The sequence below is a fragment of the Artibeus jamaicensis genome, unplaced genomic scaffold, assembly GCF_021234435.1.
Source record: "Artibeus jamaicensis isolate MK-2021 breed Jamaican fruit bat unplaced genomic scaffold, CSHL_Jam_final contig_3152, whole genome shotgun sequence".
NCBI classification, from domain to species: Eukaryota; Metazoa; Chordata; class Mammalia; order Chiroptera; family Phyllostomidae; genus Artibeus; species Artibeus jamaicensis.
The window spans coordinates 1,708,051-1,727,381 of record NW_026521729.1 but is presented as its reverse complement, the minus strand read 5'-3'; the positions used below and the strand labels follow the sequence as shown (position 1 = coordinate 1,727,381).

The window sequence follows — 19,331 nt, the reverse complement described above, 5'->3', positions numbered from 1 at the left end:
TCCACAGCACCTTCTCAAATAAGTTCTTCCATCTTTATTTTTGTAAAAAAACATAACAAAACACAAAAACTGAAAACAGTGGTCACCGAGAGCACGTGACAGCTCACCGAGCAAGTTCCTGACACCCTCCTTCATGTCCCACGTGCCTAATCAACGGTGCCAGGGACACAGTCGGCACTGACGCTAGCTTTTCCCCAAGGCACATTGCACAAAGGCCTTTGAGACGGGTTTTCATCATTGAGAAGTTGCTTAAAACCAATTTGTTTTTAATAAATGGTGTGTCTGAGACACAGGAAAGGAGACCGTGCTGTCAGGAACATCTGCCTACAAGCGACATGTTGGTCTGGGGGAGGGTGGGTCGGGATCGTGCTTTCGGGAATCAGAATGGTCTCGCGAGCTTGCTCGGTGCTGCCCGGACAACAGCCATGATGAAGACGCACACATGTGGCTCGTTAGGCTTATTCTACGGTGGGTCAGGGGCAGCAGGTCTTAGTCCTCGTTAGTGTATTTAGTGCTGGTGGTGAAGCTGGGCCCTGCCTTGGATGCCGAGGTCCTCTAAAGACAAAGCAGGGGCAGTGAGCCCCGTATCCCCCGTCACCTTCTGCTGAATAAGGGGGATGAGGAGGCGGCGGTGGAGGAGGTCTCAGCCGTTGGCCTGTTTCCAACCCACGCGCACGCCAACTCGGGCCAAGCCGGAGGGAGGATCCTGATTCCTTAGGCGTGTCGGCTGAGCCCAAGTGTGATGGTCAGCGAGGAGCAAGTGCAGTCCCTTCTGGGCCGAGCCGTACGGTGACCTGGCCACAGCCTTCAGCCCCAGGCTGGGCATTGGCCCAGGTGGCTCAGGCATAGCCACCAGCCATCTGACTGGTGGCTGCGTTGCTGCCTCCTCCTCGCCAGGCCTGGAAGCTGAAGAAAGCGCTCACTCCATAGGCGATCATCACTAAACACGCAAAGAACTGCAAGAGGAGAGAAGACACCAAAGCTGAGCCGTCTGCGGCGTGGCGCGGGGAGAGGGGCGGTGACGGTGACAGTGACGGGACGGACAGCCTGGGACCAGCAGAGTAAAACCCTAGGCCCCTCAGGGAGCTGGGGCCAGCGGCTCTGGCAGCCACGCCAACCCCTCCTTAGCCTGCACCCATTGCTGACGTGACACTCTACTGGGGGACCATCGACCACCAGGCCAGGTGCGTGGTGAGGGCAGCCGGATGGCGTGCTGGCCGGAGTGGCTGAGAGGCAGCAGCCACACGAGCTTCACCTGGGAGTTTGTTTGAAAAAGGCAACATTCCAGGGCTAGCCCAGGAAATTTCTGGAATCTTCATACATGGCGTTCAGAAGCCCCGAGTCTCGGTCTCAGTGTCCAAGTTCACTGATTTCAGAACCATCCTCACCGGGAAGACTGCGGAAACCCCAGTCCTGGTCTGGACCCTGCCCTACCCCGGACCTGGCTGAAGCGCGTTGCCTGTCTAGGCCTCAGTTCCCCTGCCTGTCAGCAGGGCCTGGTGGTCCCTGTCCTGCGAGGCAGGGCCTGGTGGAGGGGGTTGCCTGAGGCTTCCCGGGACAGCCTACGAGCCCCCAGAAGGTCTTCACCAACAGGTTCTAGCACGTGCCCTTTTCAAGGTACAGACGGGGGCGACCGTCTGTGACGGTTTCTCGGAGGAGGCGTATGACCCTACATCAGTGCGCCACGACTGATTCACAGCCAAGTTCGACAGCTGACCTGAAACTTCCCTTCACCACAGATACGTCCCAAGCACTGCGGTTCTTCAGGGTCTTACTGTTAATTGGGGAAGACGGAAAATGAGCTTGGCTCCTGTGGGACCTGCTGAGAGTGAGGAGGACTCTCGGGAGGTGGCGGGTGCCTGGCCTCAAACCAGGGAGCAGCGGGGGTCAAGGGGTGGGGCCCTAGCTTCGGGAAGCCCACTGGCCCTGCCGGAGAACCGTACTCACGGAGGCAGCCGCACGCTGGTTATACGGCCGGGTGCCCTTCAGGGATGTCTGTTCGACCGAAGCGGAGCAGGCGATGAAGGCCGTGATGTAGAGAACAGTGGCACCCACGTTAAATATCATCAGCTAGTGGTTGGGAGAAGGGAGAACTGGCTTAGGACATGAGACTCCCAGTAACTGGGACCTCCCGGTTCCCACTGGCACATGCCTTAAGTAGCCAGGACAGGCTGGCACTTGAGGATGGGGCTGGAAACACGAGGGCCTCGTACATGCTCTGCTCCGAGGCCCTCTGAGCAGGGGCTCAGGCTGATGGGAGGGGAAATGATGGGAAGGCCCGCAGGGAGATGGTCAGGGGCTGTGACACTCGTACCAGGTAGAGCCCATTCCCGTGGCGAGAGGCCCACCCAGCCCAGCTCTGAGTGCACCAGCTAAAGCACAGAAAGCCACTCCTCCCTGTCCACTCAAGGCCAAGCTCAGGCCCCCTTCCCGTTGCCACTGCTAGGGGCAGGGGTGGGGGTGGCCTCACCTTCTGCTCTGCCCCCAGTGGGAGGAACCTGTTGGCCCTTTGGGCCACCCTAGGCTCAAGGCTCCACACCCAAGACCAGGGTCAGAGCCCAGCAGGGTGCCGAGCCAGACTGGCAGGGAGGACCTCAGGGAGCAGACAGCCAGGCCTGGTGCCGTTTCTCCAACACTGGGCCCCTGGAGCCAGTCAGTGGTCTTACCGGGGACTGCACACTGGCGACCCTCAGCATGCTTGGCTCCGGCCACAGACTAGTTTTTAAATTGCCAACAATGTAAGATTAGATTACCCATGAAAACCTGGAGATCTCGTTAAGATCTTTCCACCATAAAACATCAGGAGACTCGGTACCAGGGGGTTGTTTTCCCATTACCAGCAGCTGGAGACGAGCAGAGGCGGCTCCCTGCAGGCTGACAGGGTCTGGGCTTTCCAGACCCGCTTGCTGACCCACTTCACGTTTCTTGCCTGCCCTGGAGAGGGCTTGTAGCCCCCATCCCAGAAAAATCCCACTGGGCGTCCCAATCCAGCCTTCTGTGGATACACAGGCAAAGCCCTCCCACCCTCTGCTAGAAGGTCCAGGACACGCAGCCCTGCCGTCAGCAGCTGGGGCCAGAGACGCCCAGGCCCCTCCACCCCCAGAGGCACAGGGCGGGGGCTGGACCCCAGCCTCAAAGTCAGCCCGCCCCTGCTGGCCCCGGGATCTTCCCTCCAAGCCCAGCAGCCACTGCCAACGCCACCTGGCTCCTGCCAGTGGTGTCAAGACCTAACAAACCCGTTCTGTCCCGAGGATGACTCACGTTTCCTCGGTTTAAAAAGTCATTGAATTCCAAACAATGCTGCCCAGTCCCAGCCCCGCTTCTCTTACAGTCATGTGCCTCTCTCTGCTCACTGAGGGCCTCACACCCCAGCTACAGGGCTTTCCGGGTCAGAGGAAAGACCACAGCACTTTCTGCGTGGGGCTCAGGTACTTCCTGTGGATGCTTTCGGTCCTGAGGAGCCTGATCTGGGCAAACCTGGGACGCCCCCCTCTCCAAGCTGCAGGGGCTTCACCCTGGAGGCGGCGGGTGGGCAGCCCTGCTGCACCGACCTTGTCCTGCACCCACCAGGCCCAGCCAGGGTATTCCTGCCCGGCCGGCCCAGCCTCCAGAGACCTTCCACAATACAGGTTCCAACTCCAGCTGCCCTCAAAACAAAAAATATTTTCAAAACCCCGAATGGCTTCCGATGTCTTCCTCCAACCGCCCCTCACTTCCTTTCTCTTCCCCGGACAAAGTCCGGCCCGTGTCCTCCCTGGCTCACGCTCCTGGTGCTCAGAAAACCCGGACACCCAGCCACTTCTCATTTTGGGAGAGTCGACATGGTCACAGGTACCCCCGCCCCGAGGCAGAGCGCTCAGCCTGGAACCGCCCCAGCGCCCCCACCCAGACTCACCACCAGCGGCCAGGGCACCCTGTACAACTTCATGTGCAGCTGAAACAGGTAGAGGACGAAGAAGACGATTGTCACCAGCCAGAGGAAGACAGCGACGAACATCACCCAGCCGTAGGCCGGGTACAGGTGGTGCGGGGTGTCGGCAATCAGGGCCCACACCAGCAGCCCCAGCACCTGGAGCGAAGAGACAGGGGGGCGTCAGCCAGAGCCCCCCAGCACTCGGGCCACAGGCCACAGAGCGGGGCCCCCCGGCCCCGTGTCCACGGGCTCCCGTTTAGTGGAGAAGTGTCCTGCGGCTCCTCCGGAACAGCACCGCGTACCAAGCCCTTGCCTGGTAGCTCCTGTTCTGGGTCTCGGCTGAGATGTGGCGTGTTCCAGGTCCCCCACTCCTCCGACCTGGATTCCAGAACCCTCTCCGGTGCTTTCGAGGCTCCCCCGGCACCCACCCCTTGGACTGAGGTCTCCTTTCCCAGACTGGGAGCTCCCCCAGGGCACGACTGCCTCACTCATGGCTGCCTCCAGGCGCCCAGTCCAGGACGTGGGCACTGCCAAGGGCTTTCCTAAAAGCTGTTGGAAGAACGATGAGGTCACCAGCACACCTGAGGGGCAGACAGACTCCCAGAGGCGGGAAAGCAAACAACCTATCTGTGTCCTCTGGGTAAGAGACACCTGGAGCGCCTCCCAACCCTGTCCATCCACCTGCTCTGACTCTCCTCATTGCCCCTCTACACAGGTGTCACCAATCTCACCTTGCAGGTGAAACCGGACCTCAGAGAAGCCAAGCTCTCTGACCCTGTTCCCACGTGACGGCGTGGGCCCTGACAGCCTGGCAGGCGAATGTGTAGCTACAAACAGCGTGGACTCCAGAGGCACCTGCCTGGTTTAAAATGCACCCCCGTCACCAGGCAAGTGACCCTGGTCAGATGTGCCCGTTGCCTGTACGTCCATCGCCTCGTCTGTCCCTCGAGTGTGGTGCCCCAGCCTGTGTCACAGGGCTGCGCTCAGGACCAGGAGCTGCTCATGGAGTCGAGTGAGTGTGACGGAGCGTTTGCTTCTATTATTCCCAGCGGATCCGCGGTGCCCGCCCCAGCCCTCCAGGCCACAGCGGGTTCTGCACAGCCCTCGTGGGGCCCCCCGGGTGGGCCCAGCACAGGGCCAGCTCTGAGGCAGGGAGCTCAGGGGAGGCCCCCGCAGGGCTCCACTCATGTGGGGGCCCTGGCATCCCCCGGCCCCCCTCCTCCACAGGGACATTCTCTGGGAGCCCTGGCCAGCAAGGCATGACTCGTCAGGGCCGGCCACTGAGGGGAGGGAGGGTCTGCCATGGGGCTTTGGCAAAAGGCTCCACGGTGGATGAAAACTCACAGGAAGAGCACTGTCCAGGCACATGGACAGTGACCCTGTCACCGCCCAAGATAAGCCAGCTATCAGATCACAGAAAAGCCACTCAGGAGCGAGACCTGCCTCTGGCTGCTGGTTTTGGGGCACAAAACGTCCCCCTGGCCACTCACGCCCGTTGATGGGCTGTGGCAAGCTCCTGGACACACATGAGAGAGCTGGTACGCACCCAAGGGCCATGACCCAGGGGACAGTCTGAGCTGGGCACCTGCCAGACACCCCACCTAAAGCAACCCGCCCAGACCCAGAGGGATCTTCTGTAGGGAACCCTCTGTGGCCCGTGGGGTCAGGCCAAGAAAGACCTGAGCCAAGTGGCCCAGAAGTCCAGCAGCCCCTCTGGCCGCCGCCTTTCTTTCTCCTCTTCCTGCCCCTCCCCTGCAAGAGGCTGGGGAAGGCGCGGCTTCTCTTCCTGCACCACTTGGGAAGGGGGCACGGAGCCCTGGGCATCGACAGCTGGGTTTCAGTCCTGCCTGAGTGGTGTGACCCAGGGTATGCGCCGTCCCCTCTCTGTGGCCTCCCTGGACAGCTCTACCGAGGTCCGCCCAGTAGAATGCAGGCCCCGTGAGGAATCCGGGCTTATTCATTGCTCTGTCTCCAGTGCCCAGCATGTAGTACCTGCTCAATAAATGCGTGCCCCGGAGCGAGTGGGCCTCAGTCTCCCTCATCTGTAATGGAGTGGAAGCCCACCCTGTGTGGGTGCTGTGTGCTGGGAGAGGAAGTGGGTGTGCACTGGTGAATCTGCCCATCTGACCAGCACGGACAGGCTGGCGGTGGCCTGGGTGGGGGGCCCAGGGAGCAGAGCCTTGCCAGCTGTCACAAAAGCTGGGGACAGAGCTCTTATCAATGAAGACCAAGGGCCCCTCCCACTCCTTTGCCCCCACCCTTAGGATGCCCTGGCTGAAACAGACTCACGAAGCAACATCGTGAGAGTGTTGCTTCCACTCTCACAGAAGCCTGGCCCGTTAACTCTCCGGGCTCACACTTTGCTGCTGCCACCTGGTCCTGGACCCTCCCGGGTGACAACTGGGCATGGAGGGCAGGGACAAACGGTTCTCTTCTCCCTGAAAGCGGGCTCCTTCAGGGACCATGCCATGGGGTTGCCGGGCTCCAGCGATCTGAAAGGAAGCCAGACAACGCCGTGAACTGAAAACTAAGAGACCAACTCAGATACATACGCATGTACACCTGTCGGTTACAGGCATTATTACTCATAGACTCGGCTCCCGCCACCACACAGGCCCCGGCTCTGGGCCCCGCCTCGGGCAAGCTCCTCCCCTTTGATGTCACAGGTCCCCACAGCCCTCCCATCAGTCGGTACTATTGACGACCCCCATTTCCCAAACGGCTCTGAGGGAATTGTGCTGGGTTACTCAGTCACCCGTGGGTAAAGGGCAGGGCAGGACTTGACCCCAATCTGTCCTCCCTGGGAATCCGGGGCCTGTAAGAGTTACTTAGTGATGTGTACAAAATGAGGACACTTCAGCTGGTGGCCCCGAGGGTGAGGCCCGCTGGCACCCAGGCTCCCCCACCCCTGCCCAGCCCTCCCGCCAGCCCTGGTTTCCAGATGAATGAGCCCGGCCTCCGGGAGATGGCGCTGCTGGGTTGGCAGAGGGAATTTCTCCTTTTCCTTCTGGCCTCGCTGCCCTGGCCATGGGCCCAGGGCACCACCTCGGTTTCTGCCCTAGAACAAGGAAGGTCCGTTCCTCCCTCTGAACCAGACTGACCGGCTCCTCCTCGCCCCCACCCCTCATCTCCTGTCCCAGCCCCAGGGAGCCAGAGGGAGCACCCCCGCCCGGGGCTCTAAGGAGAGAGACTCCAGTCAGAAATGCAGCCCCCCTTTTTTTTCTGAAAACGAAGATTTCGGGTTAGGAATGTTCTGTTTAAATGAGGACTGTCAAAAAAGACACATCCACATATGCCCCAGGACCTTTGCGCCTCCAAAAGCATTTCTAAACTGGCTAACGGAGAGATTTTTGTTAAAATCACCCGCGGGGTCAGAGTGGAGAGAGATTCGGCACAAACACCAGACCAGGCGACATTCCATGGTCAGCGTGGGCCCCGTGCCAGTGACGGGTGCCCTTAGGAGAGAGAAACCGGACACGGAGAACACCACGTGAGGGCGGAGGCAGAGACCGGAGGGATCTGTCTCCAAACCGAGGAACGCCAAGGGCTGCTGGCAGCCCCCACAAGCCGGGAGCGAGGCATGGGACAGACTCTCCTCTGGGCCCCGCAGCGGGCGCCAACCCTGCGGACACCTTGATCTTGGACTCACGGCCTCCAGGACTGGGAGAGAACATGTTTCTGTTGTTTTTGGCGCCCCACCGCCCCCAGTTTGGGGTACTTTCATTATGGCGGCCCTGGCACACACCCACACAGCTTCCTCAGCTACTCTGAACCTGCAGGTGGGGTCCCGCTCTGATTTCACTGTGCGGGGCCAGCACCGGCTCTCACGGACGCCTGGCCTGTTAACTCTCCAAGCTCACGGCACGCTGCTGGCCCGCTCTGCCTCAGCGTCCTTTCGTCAAAGTGTGCCGACCTCATGGGGTAGCTCTGAGCTGTCCCCGAAGACCTGTCCAGGAGGGGGCGAAAGCAGGTTTAGCAGGTTCGCCGTTGTTCACCTGCAAAAGGATGTGCAGGTGATGAGCGTGACCACAGCTTTATTAACTCAAGAGCCTCCCAGTGTGCCTGTCAACCGACTTTTGCCCACCCCATGTATAAGGTATTCGGACCACCACCGCCAGAGACTGAACACTCAGGGCCTGTTCTACCTATCACTCTCAGAGGAGAGGCGCGGTTTGCAGGTCATTCTCTGTGTCTAGTGCCCTTGGGTCTCACAGGGTGTACACCTCCTAAGGGTGTAAAGCCCGGGTGAGATATTTACTGTATCTAAACTTAAGCACCAGGCACCGTGCCTGGCAGATAAGGGCCCTGTGCCAAGGTGGGTCCCACCCATCTGTCAGATAAGGCAGTTGGACTTCTTGGAAGGGGAGGCCCCGGAAGCCCACCCAGCCCAGCCACAGGATGCTGTACTCCTGACCCTCATAGGCTGAGGGCCCCTGGGAAGAACGTGTCACCCCTTCAGACCTCAGTCTCCCCCTCTGTGCACTGGGACCTCTCAGTCTCCCCTCCTTGCAGCGGGGCCTCAGCCTCCCCGTCTCCAGTGTTCTCCAAGGCAGCCAGAACACCTAACTTTTCAAGAGGCACCAGAAATCTGACTTCCAATGTGAAATCCTCAGCTTTTTAAATACCAAAATTAAACCAAATGTTCCAGAAAAGTGGAGGGGCAAGGCCCGCCCATCAGCCCCCAGGACTTCCTCTCCCCACTGCACCATCCGGGAAACTGAGGTGCAGGCCAGTGACGTGAACCCTCTCCCGGGCTTCCCCCTCCCAGGGACACATCTGGACATTTGAGGACACTCAGAACTTGGCTGGCCAGGCCCCGCCTCAGCCTCCACCCCCACCCTGGCCCTTCTCCCTATAGTGAAAGGGACTTTATGGGGACAAAAAGCCACCTATTGTGTCACAGGAGACAAAGGCACAGGGGACAGAGGCTCCAGGCACCCGTGTTGGCCACAACAACTCCACACACCACCCCCTCCCTGTGCAGCGGGTCAGGCCTGGGGGGCGGCTGCTTGGAATTCCCTCACTGAGTACTGGGAACATTAGAGTCACGCAGAGCAGGGTCTGAGCCCCACGGGGGCCGACAGCAGGGTCTGGCGTGTGTGTGTGGGGGGGCGGGGGGTTCCTTATCTGGAAAGAGGGTGTGACTTAATCCATGGAGTAAATTGAGTCCTTCAGTCACTGAGCAAACTGTGGCGGCGGGTCACTCTGTGCCAGGGGCGGCAGGGAGCCAGTGGCCAAGGTCCCTGCCCCATGCAGCTTCCAGTGTCAGCAGTCACAGGGAAGGGGGTCACAATGGGTCACCTCCACGGCTTCCCAAAGACGGCCTTCATCACGTTATTCCTGAGTCCCAGGATTCAGAGTTAGATTTTGAAAATTCACAGTGATGGAAGAGCTTCCTACACACCCTCCCCAACAGCCCAGCCGCCCCCGGAGGCGGTCCAGCCTGTCATGCACCCTGCAGGTCAAGGACCCCACAGCCACTATTGTTCCTTCATGGTCTGCCTCAGGACTCCAGAAAAATCTTCCCAACAAGAAGTTCACACGGGGCCTGGAGACCAAGCAGGCCCCACCCACAGAAGGTCCCAGGGGTGTGAAGGCGGGGGGGGGGGGGGGGGGGTTGCATCACATCCGCGAAGCGTCCCCTGGCTCCCAGAGCAAGTGGCAGTGGGACCTCTCAGTCTCCCCTGCACCTCAGTTTCCCAGATGGTGCAGTGGGGAGAGGAAGTCCTGGGGGCTGATGGGCGGGCCTTGCCCCTGCACTTTTCTGGAACATTTGGTTTAATTTTGATATTTAAAAAGCCGAGGATTTCACATACGAAGTCAGATTCCTGGTGCCTCTTGAAAAGTTAGGTGTTTTGGCTGGAGAACATTGCACAGACGGGGAGGCTGAGGCCCCGCTGCAAGGAAGGGAGACTGAGAGGTCCCACTGCCACTTGGCAGTGCTCCTTGGTGCGGTTCTAGAAATTCAATCCTCACCTACCTGCCCTCCTCCTCCTCTCCCCCAGCCCCTCAGGAGTCTCCGGGCCCACCCCACCTCCCTGCAGCTCCAGACAAGCTACACAGAACCTTTCCAGGAAGCCCTTGGCCCCCTGTAAAGCCCCAGGTCACATCCAAGCCCAGCCCCCGCCTCACTCAGGCCACCATGCCAATCCGTGCACCCCTCCCACAGCCTTCCTCCCCGAGCCTGACCCTCTCTCTGTCCAGCACTAGGACCATTTTACAGTCGAGGAGGCCAAGGCACTTGGAAGATGGGCACCTGCAGGGCCAGTGCTGTGGCCCAGCAGGTGGAGGTGCCCCAAGGACAGACCTTCGAATCCCAGGGTGGAAGGACACTCCCCTGGAGCCTGGAGGCCCTGGAGGGGCAGGGGCTGACCTTGAACTGTGGGCAGAGGTGTTCTCAGCACCCCACGCAGGCCTCCATCAGCCCTCCAGAGACAGCTGGCTGTTGGGAGCACGTGGAACCTCATTAGCACTCCAAGAGACCTGCCCTCGGCCTGCTGGGGAACTGGGGTGTGGGGGGTGCTAATGTGAGGATCTTCTCTATTTCCCGACTTCTCCCTGAGACCCTGGCTCTAGCCCTGACTCTGGCACAAATGTTCTGGGAGACCTTGAGTGAGATGAGCCCATCTTAACTTCAAGGAGGTTGGGTGACCCCATCTGCTAACTTCACGCACAGTGGCAGGTTATCTGGTGTCTGACAACCTCCCCTCCCCCCACCACCCCCATGAAAGCCCAGGTCTGTTGCCTAGCAGCTCATCTGCTGGGCCCCGCCTGACCTTTGGCACTAGCCTTCCTGTGAGACCCTGGGGTGCCACCCTGGCCTCTCCCCCTTCGGCAAACAGGAAGGACCAACCCAGCCCAACAGCAAAGGACCTGTGAGTACCCAGGGTGGGGCTTACTGGGCTGCCAAGAAAACAGCCCCCCGCCCCCAGTCAGGTTCCAGTTCACCATGGGGACCAGGGCAGGACCCCTGCAGTTCCCCAGACCACCTATGAGCAGGACATCAGGACCTGGTCCTCCCTGAATTCTGCCAAATGACTCACCAGCTAACAAGGGGTGACCAGCGCCGGGCCCTGCCAGGCGCCCGGAAACAGCAGCTGGCCACGGCGTGTGGACAGCTCCGCAGCACGTACCCTGCCCACACCGGCCTCGCTGTGGGGCCGTGGGCCTCATCCTCTTCCCATGACAGATGGCTAAGAAAACAGCCCAAAGCCATCCGGCCGGTACCACCGAATTCAGGACTGCTGCTTGCCGCTGTGTGACCCTGGGAGTTGGCCTTCCCCTCTCTGGGCCTGAGGACCTTCAAGGGCCACCTTCCTGGCTCTGCAGTGCCTACCAGCTACCTGCACTGTTTTCTACTCGGTGTTCATTTCCTTGAAAGACGTTTTGATGACTTTATTTATTTTTTAAATATGTAATAGTTATAGCATGGTGGATAACGTGATATATCTCTCCCCCAGGGTCAGCCAAGAGCGGATTCTCATGCGCCTCTCTCCAAAACCTGTGTAACACACACACACACATGTCAGAGAGACAGACTGACAGGCACATCTGCATTTAGTCTGTGGGCATACCTCCCATCTGAGTGACAATGACCCATCGCACAGTTCACCACCTTTCCCTCAGCTAACGGGACAGTCTGGAGGTTGTCCATCATGACATACAGAGCTGCCCCCCCATTTTCTTTGCATGGGTAACATCATCTTTTCACCGCTACACAAATGTATCATTATTTAACCAGTCCTCACCAGTGAGTGTATACATGCCACACAAATGAGTCCATTATTTTAAAAGGAAACTTTAAAATCACAAAACAAGCGGGGAACCGCATTGTCCGCCACAATAGAAGCTGACTGTAACACTAAGTACAACAAACACATAACAACGTCACCACATCCTGGACAGACGCAGTTGTCTGCCAGGGTCCAGAGCACCCTATTTTTAAGAGGGAGGGGGAGTGGGAAGGTGTTAAAGGTGCTTTAGCACCAGCCTGAGGCTGTCCCCTCTAGTAGTCTCAGGAGTGTGACCGACTGGGTGATGCGACACTCTCCCAGTTCTCCGCAGAATTGCCTGGGAGTGAGGAAGTCCAACTCTGAACCGATTTCCAGAAACCAGAAAGAAAGAAGAAGTTCAGCAACATTAAAAACAAAAACCTGTGCGGCAAAAAACACCGTGAGCGAAGTAAAAAACAAACTAGGAAAACAATACTGAAATCCTGGAGAGCTGGTGGCAACTGGTGAGGCACAGACCACCAGCTTGGCCAACGGGGAAGGACCACACACAGTAAGACAAATGGCTCGTCAACATATTTGAAAAAGGTCAGCCTCACTTGTTGAGAACTGCAGAAAAATGCTGCAGTGACCTGCCATGGGTCACTGCCAGACTGGGGCCCATGGGAAGGCCCTGGGGGCCGCCGGATGGGACCCCTATGGGGGCACTCAGGACCATCTCTATCAAAATCACGAACACACACACCCCCCAAGCCAGCGGTCCACTTCTGGAAACGCACTGCGCAGGTGCAGGTGGTCGCTCGTGCAACAGCAGGAGGAGACCCCAAGTGTCTTCCAACACGGGGCAGCCTCCCCAAAGTCACACCACAGCCACACAAGGGGCCCCTACAAAAGCCAGTGCACTGCACACGCTGAGACCAGTGGACTGCCAGGCACATTTGTAAGTGAAAAGGGGGCAGAAGGACATGGATGGACTGCATCTCTTGGGTAAAATGGAGAGGTGGGAACCTACAGCTGCATTTGCACAGATCTACTGAAAAACACATCGGGGCCCCGGGCAGGTAGCTCAGTTGGTTAGAGCATCGTCCAAATACGCCAAATTGCAGGTTTGATCCCGGGTCAGGGTACGTCCAAGAATCAACTAATGTATTTATGAATATAATAAATAAGCAGAAAAACAAATCCGTGTTTCTCTCGCTCCCTCCTTTCTCTCTCTGAAATCAATAAATAAAACTTAGAAGGAAAAAAAAAACGGTGCCTGGGAAACGAGGAAGAGTTTCAACTCTACCCAAAAGGTACAGACTTTTTCCCACTGTGCTCTTTGCCACTCCATCAGACTCCCGAGCGTGGTAAATATATTACTTATTAAGGAAATTAAGTAAATAAAGGATTAGAGAAAGGACCCAGGCAGGGTGATGTGCGCTGATACAGAACATCCTGGATAGACTGCGGAGGGGGAGAAAGCCTGGCAGGGCCACGCACGCCGGGGGCTCCCCTCTGTGTTTTTTTTAAGTGAGGACAGGGGTTCTGTGTAGAAATACTCACCGGCTGGCTCTGGGACTACACACACACACACACACACACACACACACACACACACACACACACACGAGGGCGGCCGCCCTGCAGGCCTGGTCAGGGACAAGAAAGACTGTATTTCCACTGACAACTCTTGGTACTGTTTGAAGGTTTTGCCACAGGGCAGTAATTTTTTTTTCAAACAATAAAATAATTTTTCAATGGGTCCATCAGTAGCCCAATGGCTAAAGAAGAGGGGGCCCCCCTGACACTATGGGGTACCCCGGAAGAGTGAACAGGAGGGAGACAGCTCTGTACGGCATGAAGGGTCTGCTTGTGCCTTGGGTGTGAGAAAAGCAGCTTCCTGAATGAAGAATACAGAATAAAACCATCGATGTTTTATTTTTAACGGGCACGATAAAGAACTGCAAACAACCCAAAATGGTGGTCCCCTTGGGGAGAGGGGTTAGTGATCCAAGAATAACTTCAGCCTCATCTGTAACAGGTTTTTATTTTTTAAGGAGGATGCGTTCTTATATTTATTACAAGTTAATTCCAAACAGCACCCTCCCCAAGGCAGTGGGAGGGGAGATGGGCGGAGCTAACAATACAAAGCCCTGGTTTGCTCAGTGTTGGAGGAAGCGGCCTAAGAACGGCAGGGCCTGGAGCGCTACACTCGTGACTAGGAACCCACAGATCTCAGAGGTAAGGAAAGCCCTGGGAGACCCCGGCACTGTGGTGCAAAGCAACCAACCTCTGCTCACACCTCTCAGACCTGAACAACCTGGTCTCGGCAGCCTCTTCCTGCAGGTCAGAATTGACCTTCAGGCTCCGCCCTGCCCTCCTACCTGGAGAGGAACAGGCCGGCCTGCTGGGGCTGACAGCAGAGCCAGGATTGTCAGGAGGGAAGAACTTTCTAAAACTCCCAAGTGCACCAGGATGGAGCAGGCCTCCTTGTGAGGGACTGAGCTCCCTGTCCCTGGAAGCATGCAAGCTCATGGTGAGCATGCACCAAAGGACCTCTGGTAGCAAGCATAAGAGCCCTAGGATTCTGTGACTGTGGATCAATCCTAAGTGCCCTCCATTCCAACCTACTCCGTGCTAAGCCCTTTGTAGGCATCATCTTTCCATGGTCCTCACACCCCCACCATGTTACAGACAAGAAAACTGAGGCCCTGAAAAATCAGGGAACTTACCCAAGATCACACAGCCAGGAAGGGGCAGAGGCAGGATTTGAATCCAAGGCTCTCTGCTTCCAGGCCTGTGCTCCCACCAATACTCTCAGCAACACCACACTCGATCACTGTGATGGGATGCAGGTGAGGCCTCTGATCCACTTACTCACCTGCGAACTAGGAATTGTGTAACTGCCCCTGATCCCCGTAGGCAGGAGGAAAGCTAGACAGTGCCGCAATCACGAGGGCTCTATTAGCATTCAGCTTCTACAACCTGGGCCTCAAGGATGTTCTTGCACAAGCTCTGGTCGGTTCGGTCCCTCCTTAGCACTGCCTCCTTCCATATAACTAAGCCCTTCAGAGCCCACAGCTGTCAGGAAGCCGTCCTGAGTGGCCCTGGCTCCTGATGGTCTCCTTTCCTGAAGTCCCTCCCCTTCCCCATCCCCCAAAACCAAAACCAAAACAAACAACAAGAAACAATAAAAACAGGAAGCATAGCTAAAGCCAGGCTCTCATGCCCAGATCCCAGTGCAAACCCCAGCTCTTCCACCGCACCCCATGACCCTGGGCAAGTTTCTCACCCCCTCTGAGCCTGTTCCTGCATCATCATCTTTCTCCCCAGGACTTGGGGAGGATTTAAAAAATAAGAAACAGATGGTTGTGGCAGCCACTCTGTACTTACCCTATAAAGGCTTTGGGATGAGCCATAAGCATGAATTAGTCACTACACCCCCCCACGACCTTCCCATACGCCCTGCCACACAAAGATCCGCAGCATCGAACCTCCACGTTTTTATAACCAAAAGAGCTGCCTCTGGATCAAATTTGCCTGCTTCTTTTATTAAGACACTAGCTGCATAAATTCATGTTTTCCTTTTTTGCCCAGGCTGCTAGGAAGCTCAACTAAGAGTAACAGCCTTAAACTTCCTTCAAATTGGTGTTACAATGATCTCTTTTTAGCTTTCTTTAAGTTAACTGCCCTCATTCCCATACCCCTACACACACCAACAACTTTAGAAAATGTATTCTTTTGTCTCATGTGGCTTAAAATCATAATCCGTCTAATGTCCTTTTTGGAACTAGGTGAAGTTGGGTTGGGGGGTGATAAATCAGTGAACACTGAGGTTGGTTCCTCAGGGCACATTCAACACCCAGCAAGGAGCACATCGTCTCCACCCCTCTCCTCTCAGCACGGCTGGGCCGCCTCACCAGGTCCTGGGAAACCGAGAGGCCAGTGCAGCTTCAGCTCCCTCCTTCCCTCTTACCACCTCCTCTCTGCAGCCCTTCAGCACCAGACCCTGGGCCTGGTGAGAGCTTAGCAGAGTGTGCTCATGAAGAGCACAGGCCCTGGCGTCCTGGCCAGGTAGTTCAGATGGTTAGAGCGTTCTCCCAATGTGCCAAGGATGCGGGTTCAATCCCTGGTACATTCAATCGATGTAGTATGTAGGGGAAATGACAAATCAGTCTCTCAATCCCCCCTCCCCACCGTCCCTCCTTTCCCCTCCCCCACCCCCTAGGTGGTTCCAGAAAAAAAAGTCAGACCGCTGCAGACCACTCAGGACCATTGCTCCCTATGAAGAACTGGCCTCTGAGCTCCAGTTCCCTCACCCCTAAAAGGAGAATATAAAAGGGCACACAAAGCCCTTGGCAAAGGGCCTGGACCCTACTGGGTTCCCAGGAGATGGTGGTACCCGCTGAGTGAGCCCCTGTGTCTCAGACCCAGTGGAACTGCCCGTTGCCAGAGAAATGGCTGGGAGGCAGCTTCTCCCAGATGCAGATGAGGGGCAGGTCTTCCTTCTCCTGGGAGACCCTCATCCTCCAGGCCCCACAAGCCCTGCCATGGAGGGCAGAGGAAGGTGCCTCGGTCCCAGCCAGTTCCTGGGAGTCTGGAGACTGAAGGGCCAATCTCCACTACTGGACTGCGTCCTACCCAGACCTTAGTGTCCACATCTGTGTGATGGGACCCAAGTGTGCAGGACAGAGACCCAGGCAGGCGTCCTCTGGAGAAAGCTACCTAGGTCCTCGTGGGCACAGCAGGAGGCTCCTCTTATTCCAAATTCCTCTAATTCCACTTATTCCAACTCTTTGTTCAAATGCAAAGGGAGGGATGCTCAGCTCCTGTCTACCAGGAGCAAACCTTAGGGATCCACCGACCACCTCAGCCCAGCACAGACCCCTCTGCTGGTCCCAGACCACCTAAGGCTGCCAGTGAACATGGTCCCCACCTCTCCGGCCACCCCAGAAGCTAGTGCTTCAATGCCAGTCTCACCGACCTGTGGGCTACTTCCCGCTACCTCCTTTCTACTTTCAGTCCCCAAGCCTTGGGTCACAGGATACCCTGCCCTTTGTAATTTTTAAAAATATTTATTGCTTTTAGAGAGAGAGAGAGAGAAAGGGAGAGGAAGGGGTGGGGACGAAGAGAGACTGAGAAACCTCGATTTGTTGTTCCACTTATTCACGCACTGATTGGTCGATTCTTGTATGTGCCCAGACCAGGGATGGAACCTGCAACCCTAAAGGCAAAGATGCTCTAACCTGCCGAGCTACCCGGCTGGGCACCGTGCTTCGAAAGTCCTTTCCCTACCAGGCCACAGATTTCAGGGAGGTCCCTGCTCCAAAGCCACCTCTCTTCCAAGAAATTTCCTGGACTCAGAACTGACCTCCTCCGCCGCCGCCCTGCACACCCCAGGGCCCTGGGCTTCCTTCCTGCTCCCTGCGGCTCTGTTCACTACCACCCAGAGCCTAGCACTCGCCTCGCTCCAGACTGAAGTTAGTCTCCGACCTCCTCCTCCACCCCTCCCCCATCTCCAAAACAACTCCTGGAGAATTCAAAATGTAGATTTCTGGACTGCACTTCCTGAGATTCAAATTCCAATTTCACATTTTTTCCGGGGGTGGAGACCAAAACTCTACCTTTTAAACAAACCCCTTCAGGAGAATCTGAGGCTGGCGTGCAGGGGGCAGGCGGGGGTGGGGGGCAGGGGGACAGCGCGGCTCACAAGCACAGAATTGAGAAATTCATAAACAGAGACAACACTGGCTCAGCCGGCAGAGGGGTGCCAAAAGGGACATCTGTCTCAGAGCACCCCTCCTTCCAGACTGAGCCCGGCACCCTAGCCAGGACTCAGCAGTGGGGGGAGGGCGGGAGAGGCCCTGAAGGCAAATGGATCCTGGCCCACCTCCGAATCCCCCAGTCTTCTGAAAACGGCCCAGGCCCTTGATTGGGGGAAAGCTTCCCACAGGGGCAGCTGCCCAGCTTCTTGACTCACTCTAGAGAGGGAACTGGACGCCCCCAGACCCGTAATGAGTGTGTGGGGAGGGACAAGGGCTGTTCCCATGGGTCGGCCAGCAGCTAGGGCGTCAGACAGTCTGAAGGCACAGGAGTCTTAACCCTGCTTCCCACAAGTCACTCACTCCCCCCGGCGCTGGGCGCGGCATCTCAGTCCGCTAGGCCGGCCAAACCGGCTGGAACCTGGCAGGTCACCGGGTGGAAGACAGAAGGACCCGGCTTCCGCGCGGGGCCCCGCAGGACCGGGCCTCAGTGCACGGACTGGGTCGGATGGCCCTCTGGACTAGACCAGAAGTGTTCTGGGGTGCAGCCCGCGGGCAGCGTCAGCAGAGACTCGACTTCGATTTTGCCTGAGTCCTCTGGAGGGGTGGACATCGTCTTTGCCAAAACAGAGACCGAGTCCTCCGCAGTGACAGCGACTTAGGGGAGCGCTTCTGCGGGTGGCCTCTGGTGACCACCTGGGGGCTGGTGGGGCGTTGGGGTGGGCACTCTGAACAGGGGTGCCCGGTGTGTGAGCTCGCAGGGATGGCACCGGGGACTTTCGGGGTGAGAGGGACCTCGGGGGCATCGGTCCTACAAGTTGGAACGGCTTGTCGGGGCCCGTGTGATCCTGGGTTGGTGGTGTATGAGGTGCTGAGGAGGGTCCCCCCGGAACGCCGATCCCCCCCAGGGCCCCGCGCGCACTCACCATTTGCAGCAGCATGAGCGCGCCGAGGATGGAGCGCACGAAGCCCAGGTCCGGGCGCAGCGCGGTGACCGAGGCGCCCACACCCTGTGCGGGGCTGCTGGTCCGCGTGCTCACTTTAGACGGGAACTCGGCCATCGCGGCTTCGTCACCTCCCGGAGGTCGCTCCTGCAGCCGTAGCCGCCCCTCCCGCGGTGGACACCTGCTCCTGCGTGGCTCCCTGAGGGGGACCCCGCTCCAGCCGCCGCTCCCCAAGGGATCGAAGGGGAGGGATCCAAGAGCAGCCAGGTGCGGCTGGAGCCCGAGCCCCGCCCTCGCTGCGGGACCCTCCCCTTTAACCCTTTGCTTGCCCCTGGCAGCTCCAAACAAATGAAGTTGCATCTGTCTACTCTATAGGCGGAAAAACCGAGGCCGCCGTCGGGAGATGGCACGCCAGAACCAGCCTAGGTAGCTGCGCGCTGCCGTCCTGGGGAAGGCCGCCTGGTGGGAATTTACACCGCTGCTCCGCGCCCTCCTAGCCGGTGACAGCTGCTGGCTCTCCTAGGTGTCTGTAAGGCGCAGGTGCCCTTTGGCCAGCCCTTGAGCCTCTCTTTGCTCTCTCCTTAAAGCGGGATCGGCATCCGGGGAGAGCGGGCACCCTGCAGGGAAGGGTCTGTGTAAATGGTGGATGCATGGGACTCAGATGAGGCGCTTTTCCTTATCAACACACTGAGCAGTAACTTAGGCGATCGCTGAGCCTCCGCTGTAATGTAGAAAATGAGAGGAGCCGCCTCACGGAGCAGAATAAAGGAAGCCCTTGGGACTCAGTGGGGCCAGGGTGTCCCTCAGAAGGTGAGAAATGATGTTGGAGTTTCGGTTTCACTGCCCCACCCGCACCCTGAAACGCACAAGCACATCCCCCACCCCTCGAGTCTCGCAGGCTTGCACAGATCACATTTTGTCCGTCAGCCAGTGTTTGCTGAGGGCCTGCTGAATGGCAGGCCCTGAAGAGACAGCAGTGGACAAGCCAGACAAGGCCTTC

At 57.8% G+C, this 19,331-nt stretch overlaps 1 protein-coding gene across 2 annotated transcripts; it reads right to left on the bottom strand.

Moving 5' to 3' along the window:
• Positions 1-19: 19 nt before the first annotated feature.
• On the bottom strand, positions 20-18,602 carry PLLP (plasmolipin). 2 transcript variants are annotated; one of them, XM_053663265.1, is made up of 5 exons: positions 18,314-18,602; positions 6,271-6,405; positions 3,896-4,069; positions 1,948-2,070; positions 20-956 (listed from the first exon to the last, which is right to left on the bottom strand). In XM_053663265.1, exons 1-5 carry the CDS (start codon positions 18,446-18,448, stop codon positions 840-842), a joined length of 684 nt encoding a protein of 227 aa, XP_053519240.1. In that variant the 5' UTR covers positions 18,449-18,602; the 3' UTR covers positions 20-839. The 2 variants fall into 2 exon arrangements, with proteins under 2 accessions (XP_053519240.1, XP_036997395.2); XM_037141500.2 differs by lacking the exon at positions 6,271-6,405 and having other exon boundaries at positions 18,314-18,595.
• Positions 18,603-19,331: the final 729 nt, after the last annotated feature.

Coding starts and splice junctions, on each gene's coding strand:
- PLLP (XM_053663265.1), bottom strand. CDS start 18,448: ATGGCCGAGTTCCCGTCTAAAGTGAGCACGCGGACCAGCAGCCCCGCA. Junction 6,406..18,313: donor CGCTCATGCTGCTGCAAATG/GTGAGTGCGCGC, acceptor GCTTCCTTTCAG/ATCGCTGGAGCCCGGCAACC. Junction 4,070..6,270: donor CCAGGTGGCAGCAGCAAAGT/GTGAGCCCGGAG, acceptor TCTTCGCTCCAG/GTGCTGGGGCTGCTGGTGTG.